Source organism: Carettochelys insculpta, chromosome 27, assembly GCF_033958435.1.
Source record: "Carettochelys insculpta isolate YL-2023 chromosome 27, ASM3395843v1, whole genome shotgun sequence".
In the NCBI taxonomy this organism is placed as follows: domain Eukaryota; kingdom Metazoa; phylum Chordata; order Testudines; family Carettochelyidae; genus Carettochelys; species Carettochelys insculpta.
The window spans coordinates 2,607,525-2,632,500 of NC_134163.1; the positions used below are offsets into that span (position 1 = coordinate 2,607,525).

The 24,976-nt window shown below is 46.9% G+C and overlaps 1 protein-coding gene across 3 annotated transcripts in view; it reads left to right on the top strand.

Annotated features, from left to right (window-relative positions):
• The window catches only part of LMNB2 (lamin B2), a 65,125-nt gene extending 42,761 nt beyond the window's left edge, over positions 1–22,364 (top strand). The window contains exons 5-13 of one of the 3 annotated variants that reach the window (XR_012642623.1): positions 5,695–5,865; positions 6,291–6,416; positions 8,249–8,469; positions 8,887–9,184; positions 10,095–10,202; positions 11,676–11,795; positions 11,976–12,080; positions 15,212–18,041; positions 20,337–22,364. Coding sequence is in view for 2 of the 3 variants with exons in the window: in XM_074978080.1 (XP_074834181.1) it covers positions 5,695–5,865; positions 6,291–6,416; positions 8,249–8,469; positions 8,887–9,184; positions 10,095–10,202; positions 11,676–11,795; positions 11,976–12,080; positions 15,212–15,253 (1,191 nt within the window). In the remaining variant the exon portion in view is untranslated. Of the gene's footprint in view, positions 1–5,694; positions 5,866–6,290; positions 6,417–8,248; positions 8,470–8,886; positions 9,185–10,094; positions 10,203–11,675; positions 11,796–11,975; positions 12,081–15,211; positions 18,857–20,336 lie in introns of those variants that run through there. The other 2 variants (XM_074978080.1, XM_074978079.1) reach the window with 2 other exon arrangements.
• Positions 22,365–24,976: the final 2,612 nt, after the last annotated feature.

Genomic DNA, 24,976 nt, shown 5'->3' on the forward strand with positions numbered 1-24,976 from the left:
GCATAATCTATCAGATGCCACTGTTAAGACCTAGGGTGCATCCACGTCGTTTTGTATTTATTCACTTGTCGGAACAGAGTGTTGGTAATAGTCAGGTTGTTTTCAGAACAAAGGCTCAAAAGGAGTAGTCCATTGTTGTTCATTTTGCCTACACCATGTGGCCTGGCTACTCCTTTCCAGTTCTCGTTGTCGGCCCTGACTCGGGTATTGAAATCTCCAAGTAGGAGTAGTTTGTCTGTTGCAGGTGTGGCCTTGATCAGCCTGTCGAGATCTTCATAGAATTGTTCCTTTGAGTTGTCAGGGCACGTTAGAGTGCATATGCACTGATGATGGATGCATATGCACTGATGACGGTGGCATGACGTTTGGCGTTTAGTGGGAAACGTAGTTTCAGCAATCTTTCATTGATCCCCACTGGAAGGTCTGGGAGTTGATGCATCAGTGAGGTTTTTATTGCCAGACCGACTCCATGTATTCTATCCTCTGTCTCAGTCTTACCCTTCCAGAAGAAGGTAGAACCACTTCCTGGTTCACTCAAGAAACCTTCCCCAGCCAATCTTGTTTCACTTAATGCTGCTATATCGATGTTATAGTGGGCTAGTTCACGAGCAGTGAGAGCTGTCCTCCTCTCAGGTCTTGCAACAGCTTCTTGGTCCATGAGAGTATGAACATTCCATACACCAATGGTAAGTTTTCTCAAATTTTTCTTTTGGTTTTGACCGCAAGTAGGGTTGAATTGCCAGCCGCGGCTTGCTGGCCAGTTATTGTTGTAGGGCAGGCAATTTTAGGACACCTTTTCTAGGCCCCTCCCTTGCTACGGTGAGCAGTGCTGTCCTAAAGAGGACTGCTTACATGCCTGGGATGCTGCCAGGCAACTCTGCTGCCCCAGGTACAGAGCTGGACGACCACTTGTCCACAGGCTGCCTACGTGCAGGATTGGGACTACGACTCCCAGTGGTAACCTCCACCTGTCGCTTTGCCCCTCCCCCCATCGCTGCAGGACTTGGGTGATGTGATGATATGCACAGGACCTGTGCATGAAAGCTTTTTAAGTGGTAGAGCCGTTGCACAGGAGCAATCCCACTCTCTCGACCTTGGAAGCCAGGCACCAGTGGCACATAGACTCGTCATGACTGGTAACTTCTTTGGTTGCAGTGGATGGCCTTGACGTCTTTTGTGCCTTGTCAAGCCCTTCACTTTCCACAACGCGTTGCAGAACTGCCCTCTTGGCCATTGGATCTAAATGATCTCTTCCGCCCAGTCCGCCGCAACTGACTTCACATGCTGGGTAGGAACATTCGAAAATTCACCGAGGGTTTGAGCCCCATCGGTTACACTCTCCTGGTTTGGCCGGAGTGTGGCCGCTGCGCATGCTGCAGCTACTTGGAGCCACAAGTGAGAGCTGAGTGACAGGCGGGGACCAAAGCGGATGGACTACTCCCGAAAGGGTACGACAGGTCCCTCCAACAGAGGTACTGCCCCTCCCTGTACACCCCATACACCCCATCATCCAAATATGGTGCAGTGTATTGGCTATGAGGACGTAGAAGCCGGTCTGTTCGGTGCTGGAATGTAGTTAGGGCACCGTGCAGCCCAAATGGCATGGTTTGAAACTGGAAGAGTCCAAAGGGAATGGAGAAAGCCGTCTTCTCCTTGGACTCGAGTGTGAGGAGGATTTGCCAACAGCTGTTTAAGTTGAGGGTAGTGATGTATTTGGCTTCCCCAAGCTGATTGAGCAACTCATCTACCTGGGGCATTGGGTAGGCATCAAATTTGGATATGGCATTCAGCTTCCGGAAGTTGATGCAAAACGTCTTGCTCTCATCCGGTCTGGGGACTAGGACTATTGGGCTTTTCCATTCACTGAAAGATGTCTCCATTACCCCCAGTGCTAGCATCGACTGCGATTCTTGCTTGACCCACTTCCCTCAACTTCTGGGGAAGGGGTTGAGGTGTTTCTTGGACGTTAACCCTGGGTTTGGTCTGGATATGGTGGACAGCCAGGTGAGGTCGACTGGGTTTCGTTGAAAAGACTGAGGAAAAGTTGACCACTAACTTCTGGGCCTGAAGTCTCTGCTCCAGGGTAAGGTTGGCCCAAACTGTACCTCCCCTGGGTTTGCCACCTCTGCTGCCTGGGGCCCCACTTCTGGGTCTGGTGGGTAGGGGGTGATTAGTAGCCCTTCATGGGACTTCCAGGGCTTTAACAGATTTACATGGTAGATCTGCCACCCCTTACGCTTATCCAGCTGGTCTACCTCATAGTTCACTGGACCCGCTCGCTGGACAATCTTGTAAGGGCCCTGCCAGTGAGTGAGGAGCTTAGAGTTGGTACTGGGCAGTAGCAGTAGCACTCGATTCCCTGGCTGAAACCTCTCAGAGTCTGGCCTGTTTGTAGCAAGCGGCCTTTGGGCCTGTTGTGCTTGGAGGAGGTTTTCTTGGGCAAATGTCCCTAGAGCGTCAAGCTTCTCACGTAGATTTAGCACATATTGCACCACATTATTGCTTTGGGAGGGCTGTTCCTCCTGCCTCTTACTAGGTCCAGAATCCCCCATGGCTGCCTCCCATACAGGAGTTCAAAGGGTGAAAACCCTGTGGAGGCCTGGGGCACCTCCCAAACTGCAAACATGAGGGCGGGGAGGAGCTGGTCTCAGTGATGTGTATCCTTTAGCACAAACTTGTGGATCACGGCATTCAAAGTCTGATTGAAGTGTTCTCCTAGTCCATTGATCTGAGGATGGTAGATGGATGTTCGGAGGGTCTTTATCTTTAGCAGCCGGCAAAGTTGTTGTGCCGTTTGGGACATAAAGTTTGTCCCTTGATCTGTTAGGATCTCCCGGGGGACCCCGACCCAAGCGAAGATGTGCATGAGCTCAGTTGCCACCCTCTTGGCACTCATGGAGCGTAACAGCATGGCTTCTGGGTACTGAGTTGCCTAATCAATAACAATGAGGATGAACTAGTACCCAGCGGCACTTCTCCAGGGGGCTGACTATATCGACACCAATCCGCTCGAAGGGTACACTCACGAGTGGGAGGGGAACTAACGGGGCCTTCTCCACGGGCCGAGGGGCTGTGAGGTGGCACTCTGGGCAGGAGGCACAGAAGTCTGCAACCTCTCTGTGGATGCCAGACCAGAAGAAGCGGGCCAGGATCCGGACTAGGGTCTTGTGTCTCCCCAGGTGCCCTGCCATGGGGATGGCATGGGGCAAGTCGCATGACCTCTCTCCGACATGGCCGGGGGACCAGGAGCTGATTGTGCACCTCTCCAGTCTGTGGGTCCTTCTCCTCACGGTAGAGATGGTCTCCCTGGATTTCCAGATGGGGGAACTGTCCCACTGGATGGGCTCCGGTGGTCTCCCCTTCACTACAGCCACCTGATCGTATGCGTGGCTCAGTGGGTCTTCTGCCCACTGCTCCCCTACAAAGTCCGAGGGCCTTACGAGTACTGCAGATTCAGGCAGTGGGGGTGGCTTCCTCTCCAGTTGATGGGGGCTCAGGTCCACCTGGGCTGGGGCTGGCCCCTGGGAAGTCCCTTCCCCTGGGTCCGCCACGTCCCCTACTCCAGCCAGATTTGCGGTCCCTGCCTTTCCCTTGCTCAGTGGCTGGGGTTGCCGCTCCCTAGCTGAAGGCTTCCCAAGTCCTGCTACTAGTTCATGAAAACATCCCCAGTATTACTGGACAGGCAAGAACTGGGGCCAGGCTGACCATTGCTGGTTCTTTGTGCCTCCTCACCCATAGGGTCACCCAGGTGCAGGGAATAGGCCTTCACATCCCCACGGACACACTGCAGCCTGATGGTGCCTTGTGGAGGCCCTATATCAGGCACAAGCGCTTGCCAAACCAGGGTCTGGGCACACCCTGAGTGGATCAGCCCAATTGCCCCTGTTTCATTTACAAACACTGGGATGGTCAGCTTGGCAGGGCCTTGGGGGTGCACCTGTGTTTGTGGGGTCCAGAGCTTCCCAAAGTTGCACTCAATGTATGGGCAGTCTCAGGACCAGTGCCCACTGCCCCCACGTGTGAAGTAGGAGACCTGTTCTGGCTGGCCTTCAGGGGGGTCTCCTTGAGGGGCCCGTGGTGTGGATGGACGTGGAACAGGATCTCCAGGCTGGGGCATGAGTGGGGTTGCTGTTACCTTGTCCGAGAGGCGGCTGGGTTCCCTATGGGGGAGCTAATGGGTTGGCTCAGGGCCTGGGGGTTGAAGCCCAAGGTTAGCCCGGTAACTCCGAGTCTTTTGGGGCTCCTGAAGGAGCAACAGATGCTGGGGCCCACCCCGGCCTTGTGACTCCTGGCCCCCTCTGTCCCTCGTGCTGGGGTGCCTCTGGCTAACCTGGGGTCGACAGAGGGAGTCATCCCCGGGGACTTGGCCGCTAGATAATTCTCCATCAACTGGATGGCTGCAGTCATGTCTTCTGGATGGTTCTTCAACACCCACTCCCTTCCCCTAGAGGGCAGAATCTGGGTGAACTGTTCAGGCAGAACCTGCTCAGCTACCTGCACCCTGGACTTTGTTTCGGGCTTCAACCACCTCCAGCAGCATCCTGCAGCTTCTGGGCAATACGACGGGGCCGGGTTCCAGGCGCCCATACTTCCCCACGGAACCGCTGGCAGAAAGTCTCTTCCAATATATCTAGAGCATCCACGATTGCTGCCTTGACCTGGGCATAGTCCTGGGCAGCTACAGTGTCCAGTGCCCGACAGGCTGTCTGAGCAACCCCCATCAAGCAAGGTGCCATGTTGGCCGCCCATTGCCCTTGGGCCCACGGGGCTACAGTGGCCACCTGCTCAAAGGTCTCCAAGAATGCCTCTGGGTCATCTTCTGGGCCCATCTTTGCAAGTTTGATTGGTGCCAGTGGCCCATCCGGGGTTCAGGGTTGTATCAGGGAAGTTACCTGCTGCATCAGCTGTTGCTGGTGGGTTGCTAATTCCATAATTAGTTGCTGCTGCGCCATCTGTTGAAGCAGCTGCTGCTGTTGCAGCTGGCTGGCCTGTTGCTCCACAATCCACTTCAGCAGGGGCTCCATTGCTTCAGTGGTTCGCACTTGCTGGGTCTATGGCTGGCACAGTAGGATAGCCCTTCTGCAGGGCCAGGACTATGCCCACGTTCACCACCACATGTGAGCGGTTCACACCTGGGCCTGGGTGGCCTAGTGGCTATGCCCCCTGGCCAGGGCCTGTTAAGTGGGTCCACAGCCCCCACCCAAGCATCTGTGGGTTGAGTTTGGGATGTAGCCCTGAGAATCTAGTTCCCTCTTTTGGCAGGAGAGGGGTTCCCTGGAGAGAGGCTCCCCTCTCCAGTCAGTACCTGGGGGAGGGTCCTGGGCTGCACCCTCCGGTGGCTGACCAGGTGGCAGCTCTGGCCTGGGGCCTCCTGCCTCTTGGCTGCTCAGCCTCAAACTGAGCTGGCTTCCCTCCCTTTATACTCCTCCAGGCCTGAAACTGGCCGCAGGTGAACTAGGGTGGGGCTGATTGGGCTAACAGGCCTTGTTTAACCCCTGCCTTGCCTGGCCTCCCTCTCACACTCCTACACTCACCTTAACAGATCCAAGGTTTGTGTTTTAATAGTTTGGAATTTTACAAAATGCTTTCAATTCCCTGGCAGCAAAACAACACCGAAATAGTTAACTGTGATGTAAAATAGATGCTTTTGTTTACCCAAACTTGAGCCTTTGCTTGCATTGTTTTTTAACATAGGAAGTAAGAGAGACAAAGAAAAGGCATGAGCGCCGTTTGATTGAGATAGACAGCAGTCACCAGCAGGAATATGAATCCAAAATGGCTCAGGCCCTGCAGGATCTGCGCAATCAGCATGATGAACAGGTCAAATTGTACAAAATGGAGCTGGAACAGACCTATCAGGCCAAGGTAAATATTATATGTTACCTTAGTGTTCCACTAGCTGCCTCTCAGTCAAAGGGCAAACTGCATCGGCATGTGCCCACCTTCTGTGAAACAGATGTGCAACGCAGTTTGACGAATGACAGCTATTCAGTAACAGTTTCTTTCGAATGTAATGGCTATAACATGGTTGTATAGCTGGCATTTAATTATGCAAGAAGTTAATGAGAACAGTTAATTTTAAATCTGTCTTATTTGAAATTCTTTTGTTTCGAGACATAGTCTGTGCCTAGTTATATTCTTAGTTGTGCAGTCATGTAAAAATTAGTTTGTGTGATGGGAAAAAAAAGATGGGCTTTCTGTTCTGATAGCACAAGCAGCTTTAGCCAATGCAGCCCTAAACTTGTGAGCCCTAGTTTAATGTGAGCATCCTGTGCCAAACTGTCTTCTAGCTGGAGAATGCCAAACTGTCCTCTGACCAAAATGACAAGGCTGCCAGCGCTGCCCGGGAGGAGCTGAAGGAAGCTCGCATGAGGATAGAGTCTCTCAGCTACCAGCTTTCTGGCTTACAAAAACAGGTGAAAAGATCACGTTTCCGTACTTCTAAAACGCTGAATGATGTGTCGAATAAAACCTAATGCCTTTCCCTTTGTTCACTCTCCATGAATGCTCAAGTTGACTAGTAGGTATGTTTTTAGAAAAAAGGACCTTTTACACACATTTTCGTGGCAAGTGAATTTTAAACATAGTTGAGAGCATTTGTACTGAATATCTTATTCTTAAGTTATTTTTCAGACCTTGTGCCCTGCATTTAGTCAAAATAAGCTAACACAATTTGCTCATCAGGTGTTAATTTCCCAACCTCAGGACTCTATATACGAAGAAATGTTTTCAGAAGGAAATTGAAATACCATGCATATTTTAAAAATGCTTTTAATCTCCTCTAATATACCATGTTTACCTTAATTACTTGTTTCAATGGCAAGCTCTCTAGTCATTAAAAATTAAAAGGACAGTGGAGACAGCAAACATCTTACACTAATTAGTAAACTGCCAGTAAAGCTGCAATTCTACCAACTATACCTGGTACAACACCTGTCACGTATAGTGTAATGCAAAGGTGGTGTTTTGAGATGCATTTCAAAAGGGACTTTTGAGCATTCCTGAAAGGTTAATTAAGTCTGGGTTCCCCTGGACGAGGGGGTTAATGAATGATATGCGTGCAGCATGTTCGGGTGATAGCTCAGTGGTTTGAGCATTGGCCTGCTAATCCCAGAGTTGTGAGTTAGATCCTTGGGGGAGCCATTTAGGGTTCTGGGGCAAATAGGTTTTTAAAAAATAAGTAAGTAAATAAAATCTGCCAGAGATGGTGATAGCTCCTGCCGTGAGGGCAAGGGACTGGACTCAATGACCTCTGAAGGTCCCTTCCAGTTTAGATATATCTCCATATAATGTCCTAAATTGAAGCAGCGTGCACACCTTGCCAAGAGATCCCCAAGCTCCTATTGCATTTGCATTTAATGCTAGAGCGACCAATACTCTGGAGCAGCGTTTCCCAATGTTATTTGGCCACAGAACCTTTTAAAACTGTATTTAAAAAAAAAAATTTTGCAGAACCCCATTCCCAGGCTCTGTACCCCTCGGCTCTCAAACCTGCCCTCCATCTCCATGCTTTACCTGCCTTAGGCCCCAGATTCACCCCAAAATTCTCCCTTTATCCCCAGACTTCAGCCCCCTCATCCCTAGACTTAGCCTGTATGAGCCCCAAACCTGCCCGCCCATCCTCAGGATTCACCCGCCTCAGCCCCAAACTCGACTAACCCACCTATGGCTCTGGCTCGGAAGCCTACACTGGGTGGCCACATGTGCCCAGCGGAAAGAAGGCTGACGTGGAGGTGTTTTGCTGGTGGTATTGAGCTGAGCCACACCCACCAGAGCAGTGTGGCCAGTCTGGTAGGGGGGGTGAGCAAGGGGCTTCTCTGCAGCTCCCTGCCCTGCTGCCCCTGAAATAATGGAACTAAATTCAGTTGATTTAATGGCCAGACCCCTCCCACTGCCCTACTGGCCATTAAACCAATTAAAGTTAGTCCTACTGTTTCAGGGAGGTGCAAAGGAATTTTTTCTCATGGAACCCTTATTTTTACTTTGTGGAACCCTAGGGTTCCGTGTATCCCCATTTGGGAAACACTGCCCCAGAGGGAAAAACCTTTCCCCTTCTCTGTGGGATGAACTAGCTGGGAGGCCATATGTTTGTACTGCTTCTGGGAATGCCAGGCTGTAATTGAATTCCTGGCTCTCCAGCAGCCTGGCTTAGTTTTCCCTTCTGTGGTACTGGTCAGTGGGAGGTCACATACCCTCCTCTGTCTCCATCCATGTGCTTGGTTAACTTCTTATTTTACTGTAACCATAGGCCGGTGTTGCAGAAGATCGCATTAGGGAACTGGAGGAGATGATGGCTGGTGAGCAGGACAAATTCAGGAAGTTGTTAGATGCCAAGGAGGGGGAGATGATGGAAATGCGGGACCAGATGCAGCAGCAGCTTGCAGAATACCAGGAACTGCTTGATGTTAAATTAGCACTGGACATGGAGATCAGTGCTTACCGAAAACTTCTGGAGGGGGAAGAGAAGAGGTACGTATAGGTCTGACATGCTTCACTCTGCACTGTTGGGAATTTTTTTTAGCAGTGATGTCGTTTTGAATAGAAGTGCACAAACTTTACCTAACTGAACGTACTGTATCTGTAAGTTGTAGGTTTAATGGTCATAAAATGAAGCAGCTGTTCTCACCTGAATACCCATCCATTGAAATGGTTATGAAATGCTGTGGATTAACAGGTGCTTGACATTCAACTCCTCTGGTACTTGCCCATCCAAGTTTGTAGGACTCTTTCTTCTGCTCCTGTCATCACTCCTTAAAGCAGTTAATGTAAAGGGAATTGGTGTGTTATAGTGTATGTTAATTCTATGAAATAATCCCCAAACCAGTCCTAAGATACTTTACCGAAGCTTTCTTCATATGGTTGAAATGTCTCTTTGATTACGTTAAGGTTGAAGCTGTCTCCGAGCCCATCCTCCCGTGTTACAGTTTCCCAGGCAACCTCCAGCAGCAGTAGCACCAGCACATCAGTTGTCCGCTCTTCTCGAGGCAAAAGAAAACGAGTTGAAGCAGAGGAGCTTTTGGGCAGTGGTACAAGTGGAATTGGCACGGGGAGCACCAGCGGTAGCACCAGCGGTAGCAGCAGCAGTTTTCAAACATCCCAGCAAGCCTCAGCCAGAGGAGGCATCAGCATAGAAGAGATAGACCTGGAGGGAAGATATGTTCAACTTAAGAACAACTCTGAGAAGGTGAGTGTCAGTAGAAAGGCAGCAGTGAGCTACCACCCAGATGTGGGATGGCCTTTTGTAACACAAACATGCTGCACCCGCAGAGAGATTGATGGCCGGTTTACCCTGGGCATGGCTCCTTCAGAAGTCACTAAGTGGTAGCTGTATGCTGATGGTATTGTTTCAGCACCAGTGTAGCGGTCAGTGCCATAGAAGACACAAGTAAGGCGGGTACCTTGTGTCCCAAGAAGCTTATCATTTAGCAGCCTGCAAACATGCATATTGGTACGTTTGCTTATTTTAGTAGTCTGATCAGTGCAGTGGTGGGCAATCTGCAGCCCCTGGGCTGGATGTGGCCCACTGGGGCACAATCTGCAGCCTGCCCACTTACGCACAGGAGCCCTGAACTTTCTACACTACCTCCTTCCCTCTTCTTAGAGGAGGCGTGAATCACCTGATTTACCCTATATCCCCACGCCTTCTCAGTGTTCCAGTTCTGGGAGGGTGAGGACCCAGTTAAATCAGGCAGTTTGTGTCCTCCGAAAGTGCTGGGTGGGAGGAGAAGGAGCAGGTGAGTGTGGGCTCAAGTACCTCAGTGTGCAAGAGGTGCCTGGAGAAGGAGGAGGGGCTGTGGGCTGCTCTGGCCCACTGAGTTAAAGGAAGGCCACTCGCATGGCCCATACATGCTACTTGGCTGCCTGCCCCTGGGTTAATGGATGAGTACAGCTACATGTGCATTTGCAGGATTAGGTCTTAAAAAAGGAGATTGCAGTCTAAACCATCCATTGGATTAAATAATACTCGACTGTGCGTGTGACCCAATAGCAAACCCTGGGGAAAGCTACTGACTTTGTATCTATGGCATTTTAGTGAATATAAAGGCAGTAGATGGGTATTTATTCCGAAATAAACTTCTGTACCTTTTCATTAGGATCAGTCTCTGGGTAACTGGAGACTGAAGAGACAAATTGGAGATGCAGAAGAAATTGCTTATAAGTTTACTCCAAAGTATGTCCTCCGGGCTGGGCAAACCGTTACAGTAAGTAACTGAGGAGCTTGTTTTATTTTTTCTGTGACATCTGGTGTGAAATGTGAGTGAGGTTCAGTGGGGTTTGGTGCAGGGCTTGCCCGTTTCTGTTGAGCTCACTTGAGTTGCGAGTAAAATCCAGTTGCTAATAAATACCATTTAGGAATGGAATTTCTGCAGTACTAGCTGAACGGACTAACAATTGTAGGGTTAGGCCAGGGGTCTGCAACCGAAATAGTGAGGAGCTATTTTTGTCATATTCAGTTACAAAATCAGTAACTTCAGGAGCTGCAATGCACATGAATAGGAGACAGCCCTTTACAAATAGTGTCACACTGTACTTTGTCACCCCTATTTTAAGAACCGCATGCACATAATGATTTGTATCAGTCAGAAAGTTGTTACCCCCATCTCCAGGCTTTACCCGCCTCAGCCCCCAAATCAGCTCTCCTATCCCCACGCTTAATCCCCACATCCCGCAAACCCTCCCCCCATCCCCAGGATTAACACTTCTCAGCATCCAACCTGCCCCTCCCTTCCCCATCCCCAGGATTTGCCTGCCTGAGACGAAGAGCTCTGCGTGCTGCTCCTCCACAGCTGCCGCTTCCCCCTGCCGCTCTCCCCTTCCCACCACCACTGCCTCCTCAGTGCCGCTCCGTTAGGGCAGGCTCAGCCACCCCCTCCCCCAGCTCTCCTGTACCCTTAGAGTTCCACCGCATGCAGTGCGCGGCCAGCTCTCTGCCCTGCTGGCTTCCATTTCCCGGGCTCCCTTTCGCTGCTGACTCCACTTGTGGCTCCAGAGGCATAAACAACACTACTAAATCCAGCTTGAACGGAGGGCATTGTTTAAGTGGTGGCAGCCTCCAGAGCAGCAAGTGGAGTTAGTAGTGGCAGTGCTCAGAGCTGCAGGTGGCTCCGGCGCTGCAGGCTGCTGACTCCTGAGTTAGGCCTATCCTCTGGCACTTCATACGCTTTTTTGATTCACCATGTGCAATGACCATGTTCTCCATCATTACTAAATTTGATATGTTGTCTGCAGTTTACATTAGAAGTCTATCCTTAAGAAAGGAGCAGCTTTCCTTGTATTATTTCTTAAATATTTGCCATAGCAAGTAGGAAATTACAGCCTTTTAAAAGGTGAAGGGGATGCACGAGTCTTTTGTTTCCGTGCTTTCTCTCTCTGGTAAATGCACAGAGTCCAAAGACTAATTTCTTAAGGTATGGCAACTGAAATAGCCAACTCTTATTTATTTCTCCTCTTGTAACTGTGGTTACTGTTAATTTGCAGCTCCTTGATGTTTTGTAGGGACCTTCCTCCGCCCTTGGCAAATAGTTTCACTCTATTTTCATCTACTTTCCTGTGGGAAATGAGAAGGAACAAGTGATGTAGCAAGAAAAGGGCAATGAGAAAAGTAAAAATCCTTCATGGACAAATTAAAAGGGAAAAAGGCATATGCGTCTGCTTATAGAATTTATCTTTCTTAGATCTGGGCTGCAGATGCAGGTGTAACTCATAGTCCCCCCTCTGTCCTGGTGTGGAAAAATCAGAGCAGCTGGGGCTCTGGAGGAAACATGCGCACGTACCTAGTGAACTCTGATGGAGAGGTAAGCTTTGTCTTCAGGAAAATGATCTGGGCTGCATTGCCATCCAAACTAATCCATGCAATTGTTGACAGTTTCCAACTATTCCATACTTTCCTCTTTTAAACAAAATAGTGTTTTTGTCTGGGTGAGAGGCAAAGAGTTGATGGCAAAGTAAACACCTGTGTCTGTTCCCTTATCTAGGAAGTTGCAGTAAGGAGCATCACAAAATTAGTTGTGCGGGAGAATGAGGAGGAGGAGGAGGAGGAGGAAGCAGAGTTTGGAGAAGAGGACCTCTTTCACCAGCAGGTAGTGTGATGTGAACCATTTGTTTAAACTCAGGTTATCCTCCCACTTCTCCTCCTGTGTGCCTGGTGAATTGGGTAATGTTCAAGCATGAAATGTGTCTTCCAACAGGCAAGCATGTCCTTTGCAAGCTGTGAGGCTTCTGCACTCAGCTTTCAGAATAGCTTACTGTAAGAGAGGTCATATCTTAATTCCTGCGATTTGAGTGCTCCTGAGTCTTAGCTTCAGAAATTGGTCTGTCCTGTTGGGCCCCACAAGAGGCAGGGTAGGCAGTGGCTGCTGGCAGGTCAGGATTCCACAGACTCTGGGAAATAATCCTGGTGCTAATGGATTACCAACAGCAGGAGTGTTTTGAGAAATAGGCTGTGAGGGTTGGCGATAATGTAGACTTCGTAGAACAAAGAAAAATCTTCTTTGCGCTGTACGTTGCTGTCACTGCTCTTTGGCAGCTGTTTGAAATAAGAGCTGGGGAATTGTGTGGTCAGTGATTCCCACCAGCCTGTGTAGACCTCCCTACTATCAGGGCCAGCACTAATGTCTGCACCTGCCTTGCTGTAAAGGGACAGCAGGTATTCTGAGGCTACATCTACACTACAATGTAAATTTGATTTTTATTAAAATTGATTTTATAATGTTGGGTTTTATTAATTCAAATTTGACTATCCTCATCTCCCCACAAAGTCGAGTTACTGCTGTCACACTAAATTGCCAAATGTTGACTGTTGCAGCAGTGCATTGTGGGAACCTATCCCACAGTTCCCTCAGCTCTGTAGCATTCTGGGTATTTTCACTGGTGCAGTATGGGGGGACACAAATGCCCCGCAGGTGGTTGTGGGTATGTGATGTCATCTTCCCACATTCCATTGCTGCCATTCCCCTCCCATGGAAAGCAAATGGCCACTTTTTCACCATGAATGAAGGAAGAGTAGGGAATTCCAGGCAAGGGAAAACCAAATAAAGCTGACTTGAGAAGATGTAGTGTGCCAGGCAGGGACCTGTCATACTACCCTGGGATCACCCAGCTGTTGCTGTTATCTCAACTGGCCCTCCAGCCACTTCACCCCCTTTGTATCCAGAAACATTTTTCGTGGAATATTACAGTAACAGAGCACAGCTTGAAAAAGGATAGTAAAGTGGAGGAAAGTGCAAGCCACAACTAAAGCCAGCTCCCTCAAGCCGGGAAAAGAAGACGTTTGTGGTGCAGGATTTTTGGCTTCCCACTTCATGACATACATGTGTCCAACCACAGTCTGCCAGGGCTGTTGAGGAGTAGGTGGGGGAGTAGGTTGAAGGGCGAGATGAAAGGGTCCCTTCAGCAGGCTGTTTGGTGGCAGACGGGGGGTACCCTACAAGGGGTGTCAGGGGGGTGCAGATATCACAAGCTGTGGACTGTGACGACGGCCAGCCCCCAAAATCTTTGCTGTGGATGGAGACTCCTCCCCTGGTCCGCCAACGACAGCCAGCCCTTGAAAGTCTTTCCAGCCTTTGGAGCCCTCACCCATGCACAAGGCAGGACATGGTGCTGTCTGGCAGCATGGTCTGCACTGCGCTGCAGGCATCTGTGTATTTGTTGGGTCAAGGGCTAGCCATGTGATGTGGTTGGGTGCAAGATAGACCCCAACTGCATGGCACCTGTGGTGGAGGGGGAGGCTGGCCCTGTACAAATGTGAGCCATGGAGTAGTAGTTTCTCGGCCTCTCATGCAAGCATGATCCCCACAGCCCAGCTGCCACGTGGGGTGGAGGCAGGTGCCAGTGCTGGAAAAAAAATCTCAGCCTCTCCTGCTATATCCTGTGCAGGGGAGAAGCCACCGCTCCGCGTTGGGGCTACTTTTTCTTGGGTAAATGTGATCACCTCACTGATAAAGAAATGTGTCAGCCTCTCTCTCACACAAGCATGACCCCCACAGCCTAGCCACCACGGCTTCCTGGAGCCAAATTCAGATTTGTGGGCTTCCTGTTACCTAATTCATATGCACCTGGAGTGCAGTGGAGATGGAAGCAGCCAGAGAGGACAACCACGGGGCATTGTGGGACACGTACAGCACAGCTCTGGAGACTAATAGTCAGTTAAAAGGCATGCCATGTCCACGTGAGCCTTAATTCGAACTCGATGCTACGCTAACTCGCTTCCCACAGTATTCTGATGTCGACTTTAGTGCTCCTTAAAATCGACTGAATGGTATTTACAATGAAGACAGTAACATTGTAAAATCGAGCTAATGGCCTTAAAACCAACTTTTATCATTTAGTGTCAACATAGCCTGAGAAATGTGGCAGTTAATTAAAGGTAAATGGACAATCCTGTTCCCGCTATGGCAGCAGGGGCTTTGTGTCTCTTCCCCTTATGCAATAAATAAACCTGGCTGTCCCTGTTAAATATAATGTTTATGTAAATTCCAGTACTTTGGAATGAGTACGGGAGAATGAATGGCCAGCGGCTAATGAAAAACAATGTGTACCAGAGGGCACTTGCAAACTACTATAAACTGTCACTCTCTGTTAAGATTTGATCAGTGGCCATTAGGAGTCTCTTTTACAATGAATGCAGGTGGATGGGACTGTGCAATTTTAAGATCAACTTCTGGACACTTGTTGGTTTTAAGGAGATTTGAATTCAGAGCGTGGAAAAATCTGAAAACAAAGGCACAATGTTGTGTGTTTTGTATCCACAGAAACATGGTGCCAGGATGTAGCTCTGTGCCAGATAGCTGGGTTGAGCTTCATTTTGTGTGTGTGCACGTTATTACAGACTGCACTTAAAGGAAAGATAATACAGGTCTAAAGATGACTCAATATCCCACTTCTTCCCTCCTTTCTGCCAGTATGTGTTAATAGCAGGGAGCCCTGCCAGCACTGCCTCACAGCAAGTTCAAAGATAGCCCCCACTGAGAGCCTTTCTGGATCAGCAGAAAGGGGCTGCTTAAAACAGCACGAAATCAAACCTGATTCTAGGCTACAACATAACCAGCTAACAAGTTTGTCATGGTAGTAAACTCTGCATTGGTGCCAAATGGTTATTTCAAGGCATGTTAGTGAACTTGAATTATCTTTTGTAATAGTCAAGACAGAACGTGAGGTGCTTGTGGCCTGTTCTCATTGTACTGTGCACTAAATAATTTCTTTTCTTTTTTAGGGGGACCCCAGGACAACGTCTAGAGGATGTTTGATGATGTGAAAAAACATTATTTGATAGTTTTCCCTTTTTTTTTCCTTTTATTTTTGTAAGTTTTTTTCCTCCAGAGCCACTGAAAACTATTTTTATATCTATCATCTGGTTTCTTTAAATGTTTACTCCTTGATACATTTTTATAGAAAATATTTTAAACAAAACTGTCAGGTTTTTTAAATGTCTCTTTTCTCCCTCTGCCCCTTTGAAAACACTATTGCAATATTAGATTATTTCTCCAACCACTAAAACTTTAGTCTTATGTACAAAGCTGCAGAAGAATGAGCTGTACACTCAAGAAGTCCTGTCCCATTTTAGCTATGTATATATGTCATTCTTTACGATCAAGCTGCTTTAATTCTCAGAGGGGTCTGTAATTTTAAAAACACAAGGAGTTCTGTGGCGCTTTTAGACACTAACAAATGTATTTGGTCATGAGCTTTCATGGGTAAAACCCACTTCATCAGAGGAGTTGGTGTGGAAATTGTATATCCTGGTTTTGTTAATTGTGCTAGTCTCTCAGGTGTCACAGGACTGTTTGTGGTTTTTAAATAGATTTAAGAAAGTGTGAACCTGTGCAAGGCTTTTGGAGAACCCAATGTGAGTGCTTCCCAGAGCACTGGAGTTATTTAAGAAAATGGTCATATTCTTTTGATATATAGAGCCTTGTCTACACTTGAGTCTGTGCTCACGAAAGCTCATGCTCAAAACTTTTCTGTTAGTCTATAAGGTGCCACAGGACCCTTCGTTGCTTGTCTACACTAGGAAGATTATAACCCAGAATTTGCCATAAATGCTGCTTCATCAGGGGAAGCAATAACAGAGTTTGCAGTATAGACAAAATTGGCAAGAGCACAATGGCATTTAGCCCTGTTCCAAGTAGGATTAGACAACATGGTAGTAAAAACAACTGAACTCTGTGCATTATGGCTCCATCATTGCTAACACTAGTGAAGAATGATGAGTCCTGCTGTTCTAGGACAGGCATAGTCTGAATGAAATGAGGGATCAAAGCTGAAATTTTTTAATTTTATTTATTGGGACTGTCACAGATGGGACACCCTGATAGTGGATGCAGGGTTGAACTTGATCTGGCTGTGGTGATACAAATAATGATATGATGATTCTGAAATATTTGGTGTTGAACAGAACCTTTGGTTACAGTAATTCAGATTTTAGATGTTAATTTTTTTTGGCTGTGATAAATATGTGATGTGATTTTTAAAAAACAATCATTGTAAATGTTTTTTTTTTAAATCACTGTTACAGTCAGCTTTTTTCATACTTCTGTTGTATGTAAAGGGACATTGTCAGATAGTGTAGGCAACACAGCATTTGCAACATGTTTTAGGAGTCTTCTCTAGGAGTATTCTCATGACATTTATGTTTACCAAAAAAGTTAATGAGAAGCTTTTGGGTTGGGTGTTAGCAGTTTCTTGCATTGTTTGCAGCAGAATGTTATCTAGCCTGTCTGAAGTGCCCTCTGTAAGCAAACACAAATAATGTAAGTGTAATAAATTTTTAAAAAAATCTTCAGATTATAAAAAAATTGACACTTTTTTAAGTTGTAGTATCTGCAATGTGCCCGTAAGTTTAGGTTTCCTGTCGTGTTTTTACCAGATGTAACTTTTGACTGCCCAAAGCATTGGGATTATGTGGAAAGGCACCTTTGTACACAGCTGCATAATTGACTACTGCAAAGAAATTGACTCAATGTAAGCAGACATTTTTTTTTCCCAGCAGCTGATGATTTGGATACCATTTGATGCCAGTATAGAACTCTTGTACTACCTGCGCTCTTGGCATTCAGGTAGTTTAGATTAATCACACAAGCTAGAAGGTTTGGATGTTTTCGGTGGCTTTGGGACATCATATTCTCTGAACAATATTTTGACTGACAAATATAAATTAGATGGCCAGGTTAGTGGCTTTAATTGATAGCTTTGCTGCAATGCAAGCAGAGTGGGAAAGAAACGGATTTTTACAAAGTTAATGAGCTTTCTCTTCCGATTTAAACAAATAGCAGAGGTTCTGATTTTCTGCAAGTGTTCACAAAATCATCACCTTAGTACAATAATTTAATTATCACGATTAAATGCTAGCAAAAGTATTTAGAATTACATTTTAGTCCATGATCAACATCACATTGTGAAAAAGCAGGAAGAAATGTTTCTGGGATGTTTTGCTTTGTTCTTGTAGTGGGTCATTTTTCTTACGCTATTCCCACTCTGCTTGAGTAGGTGGTTCAGTAAGTAGTAAATCATACCCATTGCTGTGAAATATATATATATAAAAAAATAGCTGAAATTGTGTTTCTCAGCCATACTGCTATCAGTTACATTTCTAAATTATTGTTATTCAAATGAATGCAATCAGGGTGAAACTGTTTTTGCAATACACCTTCTAACCCCTGGACTGTTTCCCTTTCCAACTCTGTTTCCATGATTTACCTAATATTGAAGATAGTGTTTATCAATATTCAGAGTGCTCCTTCTGCTTTGTTAAACTTATTTCTGTACTATTTTAAACTATATAGCCTATTATGTAGTTCATTAAAGAATAAGTAGTCTTTGAGTGAATCTCCTTGTAAAGTCTGAGCTAGAAGGGCAGCTTGTATCAAAAAAGACCTCATGTGATCTGAGCCATTGTTTCTGCAACACCTACTGAATATGAGAATGTGTCTTGCTTTAGGACCTGATGCATGCAGACCCTTTACTGCTGGCTGTAGTGCCCTTCACCTTGAATTGGCTCATGGAAGTCAATGGGATTGTCCAAGGTTGTGAGCACAACATCCCTAGTAAGTGTCTACAGAATTGGGCCCTATTTTTGGAATTGTTTCCTTTGCAACTTCCTAAAAGCTTTTAAAATGCCAGTGCTGATACAGATTAATTTCCTCTGAGTTGTGCATATGCAAAGTTGAAGGGTTTGATGGCTTTAGTTAACTGTAATTATCCTGATGGAAATTGACAGTAAGGCTTACACCATTAAGAAAGGCAAAAAGGTTGCAGTAGTGATTTCTGGATGTAAATTGTTCCTTCCTTCTGCCATGCCATGTGTGTGGGACAGAGATGCTTAGGAGACGGTAGTGCTGGGAGACCATATAAGATGCTCAGTACCCTGCCTAAACTCCTGAAAGCATCTTTGCTCTGATGATAGTAATCTTTGGAAAAAGGCAGTGGTAATAGAAAACGTAAGAAGCAATTCCTGATTGCAAAGTACAAGACACAGTAAAACTACTGTATTCCATTTCCTGTTTGGATGAATGTCTCTTCTGTAAACACCACCTTTCTCAGGTGTTTGACTTACTAAGCATTAGGTATGACCTATCAGATTAAAGTAGGCACTCCAAACTGGAAGCATTTTCTGCTCTACCAGATCTAAAGCAGTACTGCTGATTTTTTTTTTTACTCTGTTTTCTTTGGGGGGGAGCGTTTGTCTGTGGGTGTTGATTTTTTTTTCTTCGTTTGGCCAGTCCCTGTAGTTTATTAAAGCTTTGTGTTTGGACCAAGTATAGCTTCTTCCTGCCTGACCATTGTTTTTTGTTAGATCCTGCAGGTGAGCCATTCACATTAAATCTCAAAACAAAAAGCAGTCAAGTAGCACTTTAAAGACTAGCAAAATAGTTTATTAGGTGAGCTTTCGTGGGACAGACCCACTAAGGAGTGGGTCTGTCCCACGAAAGCTCACCTAATAAGCTATTTTGCTAGTCTTTAAAGTGCTACTTGACTGCTTTTTGTTTTGATAGTGTATAGACTAGCATGGCTTCCTCTCTGTTACTATTCAACGTTAAATCTCAGTATTTCCAGAGCAATTGACTGATACAAAAATGTAGGTTTTCTGAACAAGGCTGAGCAGGCCTGTGAGGGAGAATTGACCAGCCTAGTTAGTGTGACTTAATTATTTTGCTCTTGCTATGCCAATATAACTCATTGGGGTGGACATTATTCAGAATCGAATGACTAATTCCAGAATAACGTGCCCACGTAGAGGAGTTACCCTGGAATGGCTGTAGGGGAACAGGAATGCTGGTTAATTTCCCCACATAGGCAAGCCTTTATTTACTAATACCAAAGGGAACAGTGACAGAGCTGTGTGCAAAGCCTGCTAGAAAGGGTGCTCTCCCAGGTTTGCATATTGGGAAGGTACTTGGGAGCAGAGGAAGGGAGCAAATCTGCCCTTTCTTTCCCTTGTCATGGCCATAGAGGAATGTGAGCTGCTAGTGTGACAATATGCAGCCTGAGACGCATGTTTATGCAGATCGTGTCCCTTGCCTTCCTGATGACTTGCTTCAGGTCATACTTCAGCTATTGCGCTCCAAGAGCGTCTTAGGAAATGGCAGCTCTGCCTAGGCAATGGAGCAGCCGTCATTCCTTTTTCCCTGCACATGCCCAGTACCAAGTAGGGCTACCTGAGCCAGTACAAAACTCTAGATGCCCCTGAAAACACATACACAAAAGAGAGTGTGGTCTCTGCTCAGTGTTGCTGTGCCAATGGCGCGGGGTTGGCCTACATAGTGCACATTCATGGTAGGAACGAAAACTAATCTCAGGAAGGAGAAAAACATCAGCTTCCCACACCCTGCAATGGAAAGACTAGGTTACTTCCATTACAATAACAACAAAAAGTCTTGTGGCATCTTACAGACTAACAGATATTTTGGAGCCTAAGCTTTCATGGGCAAAGATCCACTTCGTCAGATGCATGAGTGGGGGGATTTCCAGAGGAGGCTTTAAAGAGGGAGTCTTGGTCAAGGGGAGGCCAGAGCTGACCAGGTCTATTCAGTCAGGGGGATGTGGTCCATTATCAGTAGCTAATGTGGAGGTGTGAACGTCAAGAGAGGAGAAACTGCTTTTGTAATGGGCCAACCACTCCCAGTCTCTGTTCAGTCCTTGGTTAATGGAGTCAAATTTGCAAATGAATTGCAGCTCCGAGATATTTCTCTTTATAGTTTATTTTTGAATTTTTTGTTGTAGGACAGCTGCTTTTAAATCTGTTACTGAGTGTCCAGGGAGACTGAAGTGTTCTCCTGCAGGTTTGTGTATGTTACCGTTTCTGATGTCTGATTTATGTCCATTTATTCTTTTACATATAGACTGTCCAGTTTGGCCAGTGTAAACTGCAGTGGGGCACTGCTGGCACATGATGGTGTGTATTATATTAGTAGATGTGCAGGTGAAAGAGCCCTTGATGGTGTGGTTGTGGTCACCACTGATGTTAGGTTGATGTTAGAACACCACTGGCTATCGCATACAGCCCCCAGCTAAAGCCTCTCCAGCGCATCATCAGTGATCTGCGACCCATCGTGAACAATGATCTTTCACTCTCACAGACCATGGGGGGCAGGCCTGTCCTCGCCTACAGACAGCCTGCCAGCCTGAAACAAATCCTCACCAGCAGCTGTAGACCACAGCACAGCAACTGTAAACCTGGAACCAATCCCTGCTACAAACCTCGCTGCCAGCTCTGCTCACATACCTACACCAGCGATACCATCACAGGACCTGACACCAACCACGCCGTCAGACCTTGTCAACTCTGGCCCTCCCCTTGCCTGAGACTCAATCTTTACATCCCTCCTCTGAACCCCCATCCCCCCACTCATGCATCTGAGGAAGTGAATCTTTGCCCACAAAATCTTGTGCTCCACAATATCTGTTAGTCTGTAATGTGCCACAGGACATCTTGTTGTTTCTGAAGATACAGACTAACTCAGCTACCTCTCTGATACGTACATTACACTGTGAACGAGCGTGTACTGTGAGGGGGATGCATCATGTGTACAAGTTTCTTGTTGAGCAGTAGGGCACCCAAACCCCACAGCATATGGCCACAGGCATTTCTTGTTCTTCATACACTTAAACATTTTCTTTTTAAGCACCCCCTGTACAGATCCATGATTGAAGCTGATTAGACACACAGCAGGGCTCAGAAAGCAGTTCCATCAGATTCCCCTGCACCCGTATCCTATCTGAAATGCAAATCCCTCCTTTGGAATTCTCCTTTTCCTGTGTTGAGAGAGGACAGTGCAAATGGCAGACTTCTCACAATATCATGCATGTCTTGTGGCCAGTTTTTTGACTTCCATGGTCTTAAGCCATTTCATAGTTTATCTGTCTATATCTAGTTTTGAAAGACTAACCTGTAAACAGAAGGCGTGTCGGTATTGGATGCTGGTATTTAACATCACTGTTGGGGTCCAATGCCAACCTGCTGAGTTGGAAGGAAACAGTTTTGTTGGGACCAATGAGTGGAAGGATAGTTGCAGATTGCATTTCAAAGCACTGAATTAGCTGAAGGTGGAAACAAATTGTGTTCATTTTAAACTTAAAATGGCCTGGGAAACAGAATTTGTATTTGCCCTTAAATATGCTTAGCTTTAAGCCACTTTAAAATAATTTAAAGGTGATTTTATATAAGCCCATATTTACATGTAATTATTATTTGCAAACATAATGCCTTTCTTGAAATGTTAATGTCTAGAAGAAAAAAGAAGATGCTTACTTTTGAAAGAAGCACAATGCACTGTATTGACTTGTGGATCAGTGAAAGAAATGTCTTTTACTGAATTTCCAAGAATTTGTAGTCATGAGTTCATGTAGATTTGATGATGTCTACATGCAGTCTGCTGGGTTGGAGAGATATTCTGGTATTTTTCAGATAACCAGCTTGTTACACTAAAATTGCCAGCAATAAGCTATTTTAAACAGAGTTTAAGCCAAGAGGCTTTATGTTTGGTCAACATGACACTGTCTTGTTTAAACTATTTTTGTAACAGTCATGCCTTTTGACTTGAATTGTAAGTTTTTAAACACAGCCTTTTCGGTAGCGCCAGGTTTAGGCCACTGTTCACCTTGACTGACACTAGCTTGGGAAAGCTGCTGTAAAAGAGCTTTTTGTCAATGGCTTATTGAGTTTTTAAATTATTTTTAAAAAATCTGCTAATTGAAGAACAGAGAAATTGGACAGGGTGATGTGGAGCATATGAAAACTACCCAGAGATCTAGACTTTATCATTTCATACATTTTTTTTCTTTTAAGACTATGCATGCCAAATGTCTCTTTCAATTACTTGTAATATACATTTTATGACTGGAAATTTTGTATAACACACACCAATAAACGTTTTACATTTTATCTTTTGGCCTTTGTTTAAAACAACCTGAACCCCACTGAGAGGCTGTATGTCACAACTGGGCGTCATCCCCATGTAGACAGAGGAGGGAGGAGATGAGTGGTATGTTGGCCTTTCAGGTGTATTGCAGGGATAAATGAGCCCTAGTCTACTCTACTTGTTTTGTATTGTTTTTACCCCTGAGATAAATTTAGCGTTTGTGATGTGCCTGATAGGTTAATTCTGCTAACGGAAGCAAAGGAGGAGTCTGGGTAACAGTAGCTTTGCAAATTTCCCCCCTTTACCTGCGCCTTGAGATCCTGACCCCACTGGCTTTTGTGCAGTGTCTCCATCCTGTTCTGGAGGGATTGTTTCAGTTCCCTGTGATGAGCAAAGAGTGTGTTAGTGTGGGGTGGCAGTGGGAGATTAGCTATCTGTGTTTCTAACTATCGAATCACCCACTCCTAACGCCTGCCTTTCCCTCCCCCGGCGAGGTACCCTCAGTGCAAGCAGGTACCATAACGTCCTGTGGAAGGAGGGTCCCAACTAGGGGATGGTTTCCCTGAGCTTCCAGTGGCTGCTCTCAGCCTTTCATCCTCCTTAAGAGCACTGGGGCTCTCAGACTGGAGGTGGGACAGTTACCAGGTGAGAGTGCTGAGCTCTGGGGGAGGGAGCGTGTGCTTTAACTGCTGGCATTTGAACTGCCATTTGGATTCCAGGTGGGGGAAGTTTCAGTTTCAGTGGCAGTTGGGACTGCCTGCCTGACCTTTTGCTCCCTTGATCAGCCTTCCCCGTGTGACTCATAGGGGGAGGGCCTGAGAGAGGCCAGCAGGCGGGAAAGGCGGACAGGGAGCTGCAGACAGGGGAGTTTAAGAGGGAGTGTGACAGAGAGGACTATAATGGTTAGGAAGACCCGCAACACCTGTGCCAGCACTACTGCTGCCTCCTCCACTTGTGCCTGCAGCCAGACAGGCTGCCTGACCATGGATGTTTCTACCCAGATCCTGGTGTGGTTCTGCAAGGACTGTGACTTGCCGTTCCCACTTACTGATACCCAGGCTGAGGGGAATATTCAGTGTGGAAGGTGCCTGCTGGTGGAATCTCTCAGGCGGCAGGTGGGGGAGCTACAGGAGGAGGTGGCCAGGTTGAGGAGTATCCAAGTCCATGAGCAGTTCCTGGATAGTATTCAGGTGGAGACTGCGGAGGTAACTGTCCCAGTGCACAGGATGGCTGATAAACCACTGGAGGAGGTGGACCAGGGTGGACACTGGCAGCTGGTTACTTCTCGCAATGGGCAGTGTCCCACCCCTGCTCAGAACCCTCCCACCGTGGTACTGGAAAACTGTTATGCTGTACTCGATACAGGAGACCAAGTATTACCCCGTACAGAAGAGGAGAAGCCTCGTACCCCCAAGGGTGGGAAGTCTACTGCCACCCCTGCAAGAAGGAAACGGAGAGTAGTGGTGGTCGGGGACTCTCTTCTGAGGGGGACGGAGGCGCCCATCTGTCGCCCTGACATTTCCTCTCGGGAGGTGTGCTGCCTGCCGGGGGCCCCTATCCGAGACGTTACGCAGGCGCTGTCGAGGATTATCCGGCCCTCTGACTACTATCCCATGCTTCTCATCCATGTGGGCACTAATGATACTGCGAGGTGTGATGCTGAGCGGGTCAAGAGTGACTTCAGGGCTCTGGGGACATGGGTCAGGGAGTTTGGGGCACAGGTGGTATTCTCTTCAATCCTGCCTGTCAGAGGTAGGGGCCCAGGCAGAGACAGGTGTATCCTAGAGGTGAATGCTTGGTTGCATAGATGGTGTCGCCAGGAAGGCTTTGGTTTCTTTGATCACGGGATCCTTTTCTGGGAAGGACTGCTAGGCAGAGATGGCGTTCACCTTTCGAGGAGGGGGAAGACCATATTCGGACACAGGCTGGCTAACCTAGTGAGGAGGGCTTTAAACTAGGTTCCACGGGGGCAGAGGAGCAAAGCCTGCAGGTAAGTGGAGAGCATGGATACCTGGGAGATGAACTTGAAATGGGAGGGAGTATGGCCTACACTGGGAGAGTAAAAAGAGGGCCAGGGCAAAACTGGGAGGCAAGACCAAATCAATGTCTGAGGTGCCTATATACAAATGCAAGAAGTATGGGAAATAAACAAGAAGAATTGGAAGTACTAATAAATGAATAAAACTATGATATCATTGGCATCACAGAAACTTGGTGGGATAATACTCATGATTGGAATGTTGGTATTGAAGGGTACAGCCTGCTTAGGAAGGACAGACAGGGAAAGAAGGGAGGAGGTGTTGCCTTGTATATTAAAAATGTACACACTTGGACAGAGATAGAGATGGACATAGGAGATGGACGGGTTGAAAGTCTCTGGGTTAGACTCAGAGGAGTTAAAAAACAAGGATGAGGTCCTACTAGGCATCTACTACAGGCCCCCTAGCCAGGTGGAAGAGGTGGATGAGGCTTTCTTTAAACAGCTAACAAAATCATCCAGGGCCCAGAATTTGGTGGTGATGGGGGACTTCAACTATCCAGGTATATGTTGGGAAACTAATACAGCAGGGGACAGACTGTCCAATAAATTCTGGGATTGCATTGCAGACAACTTTTTATTC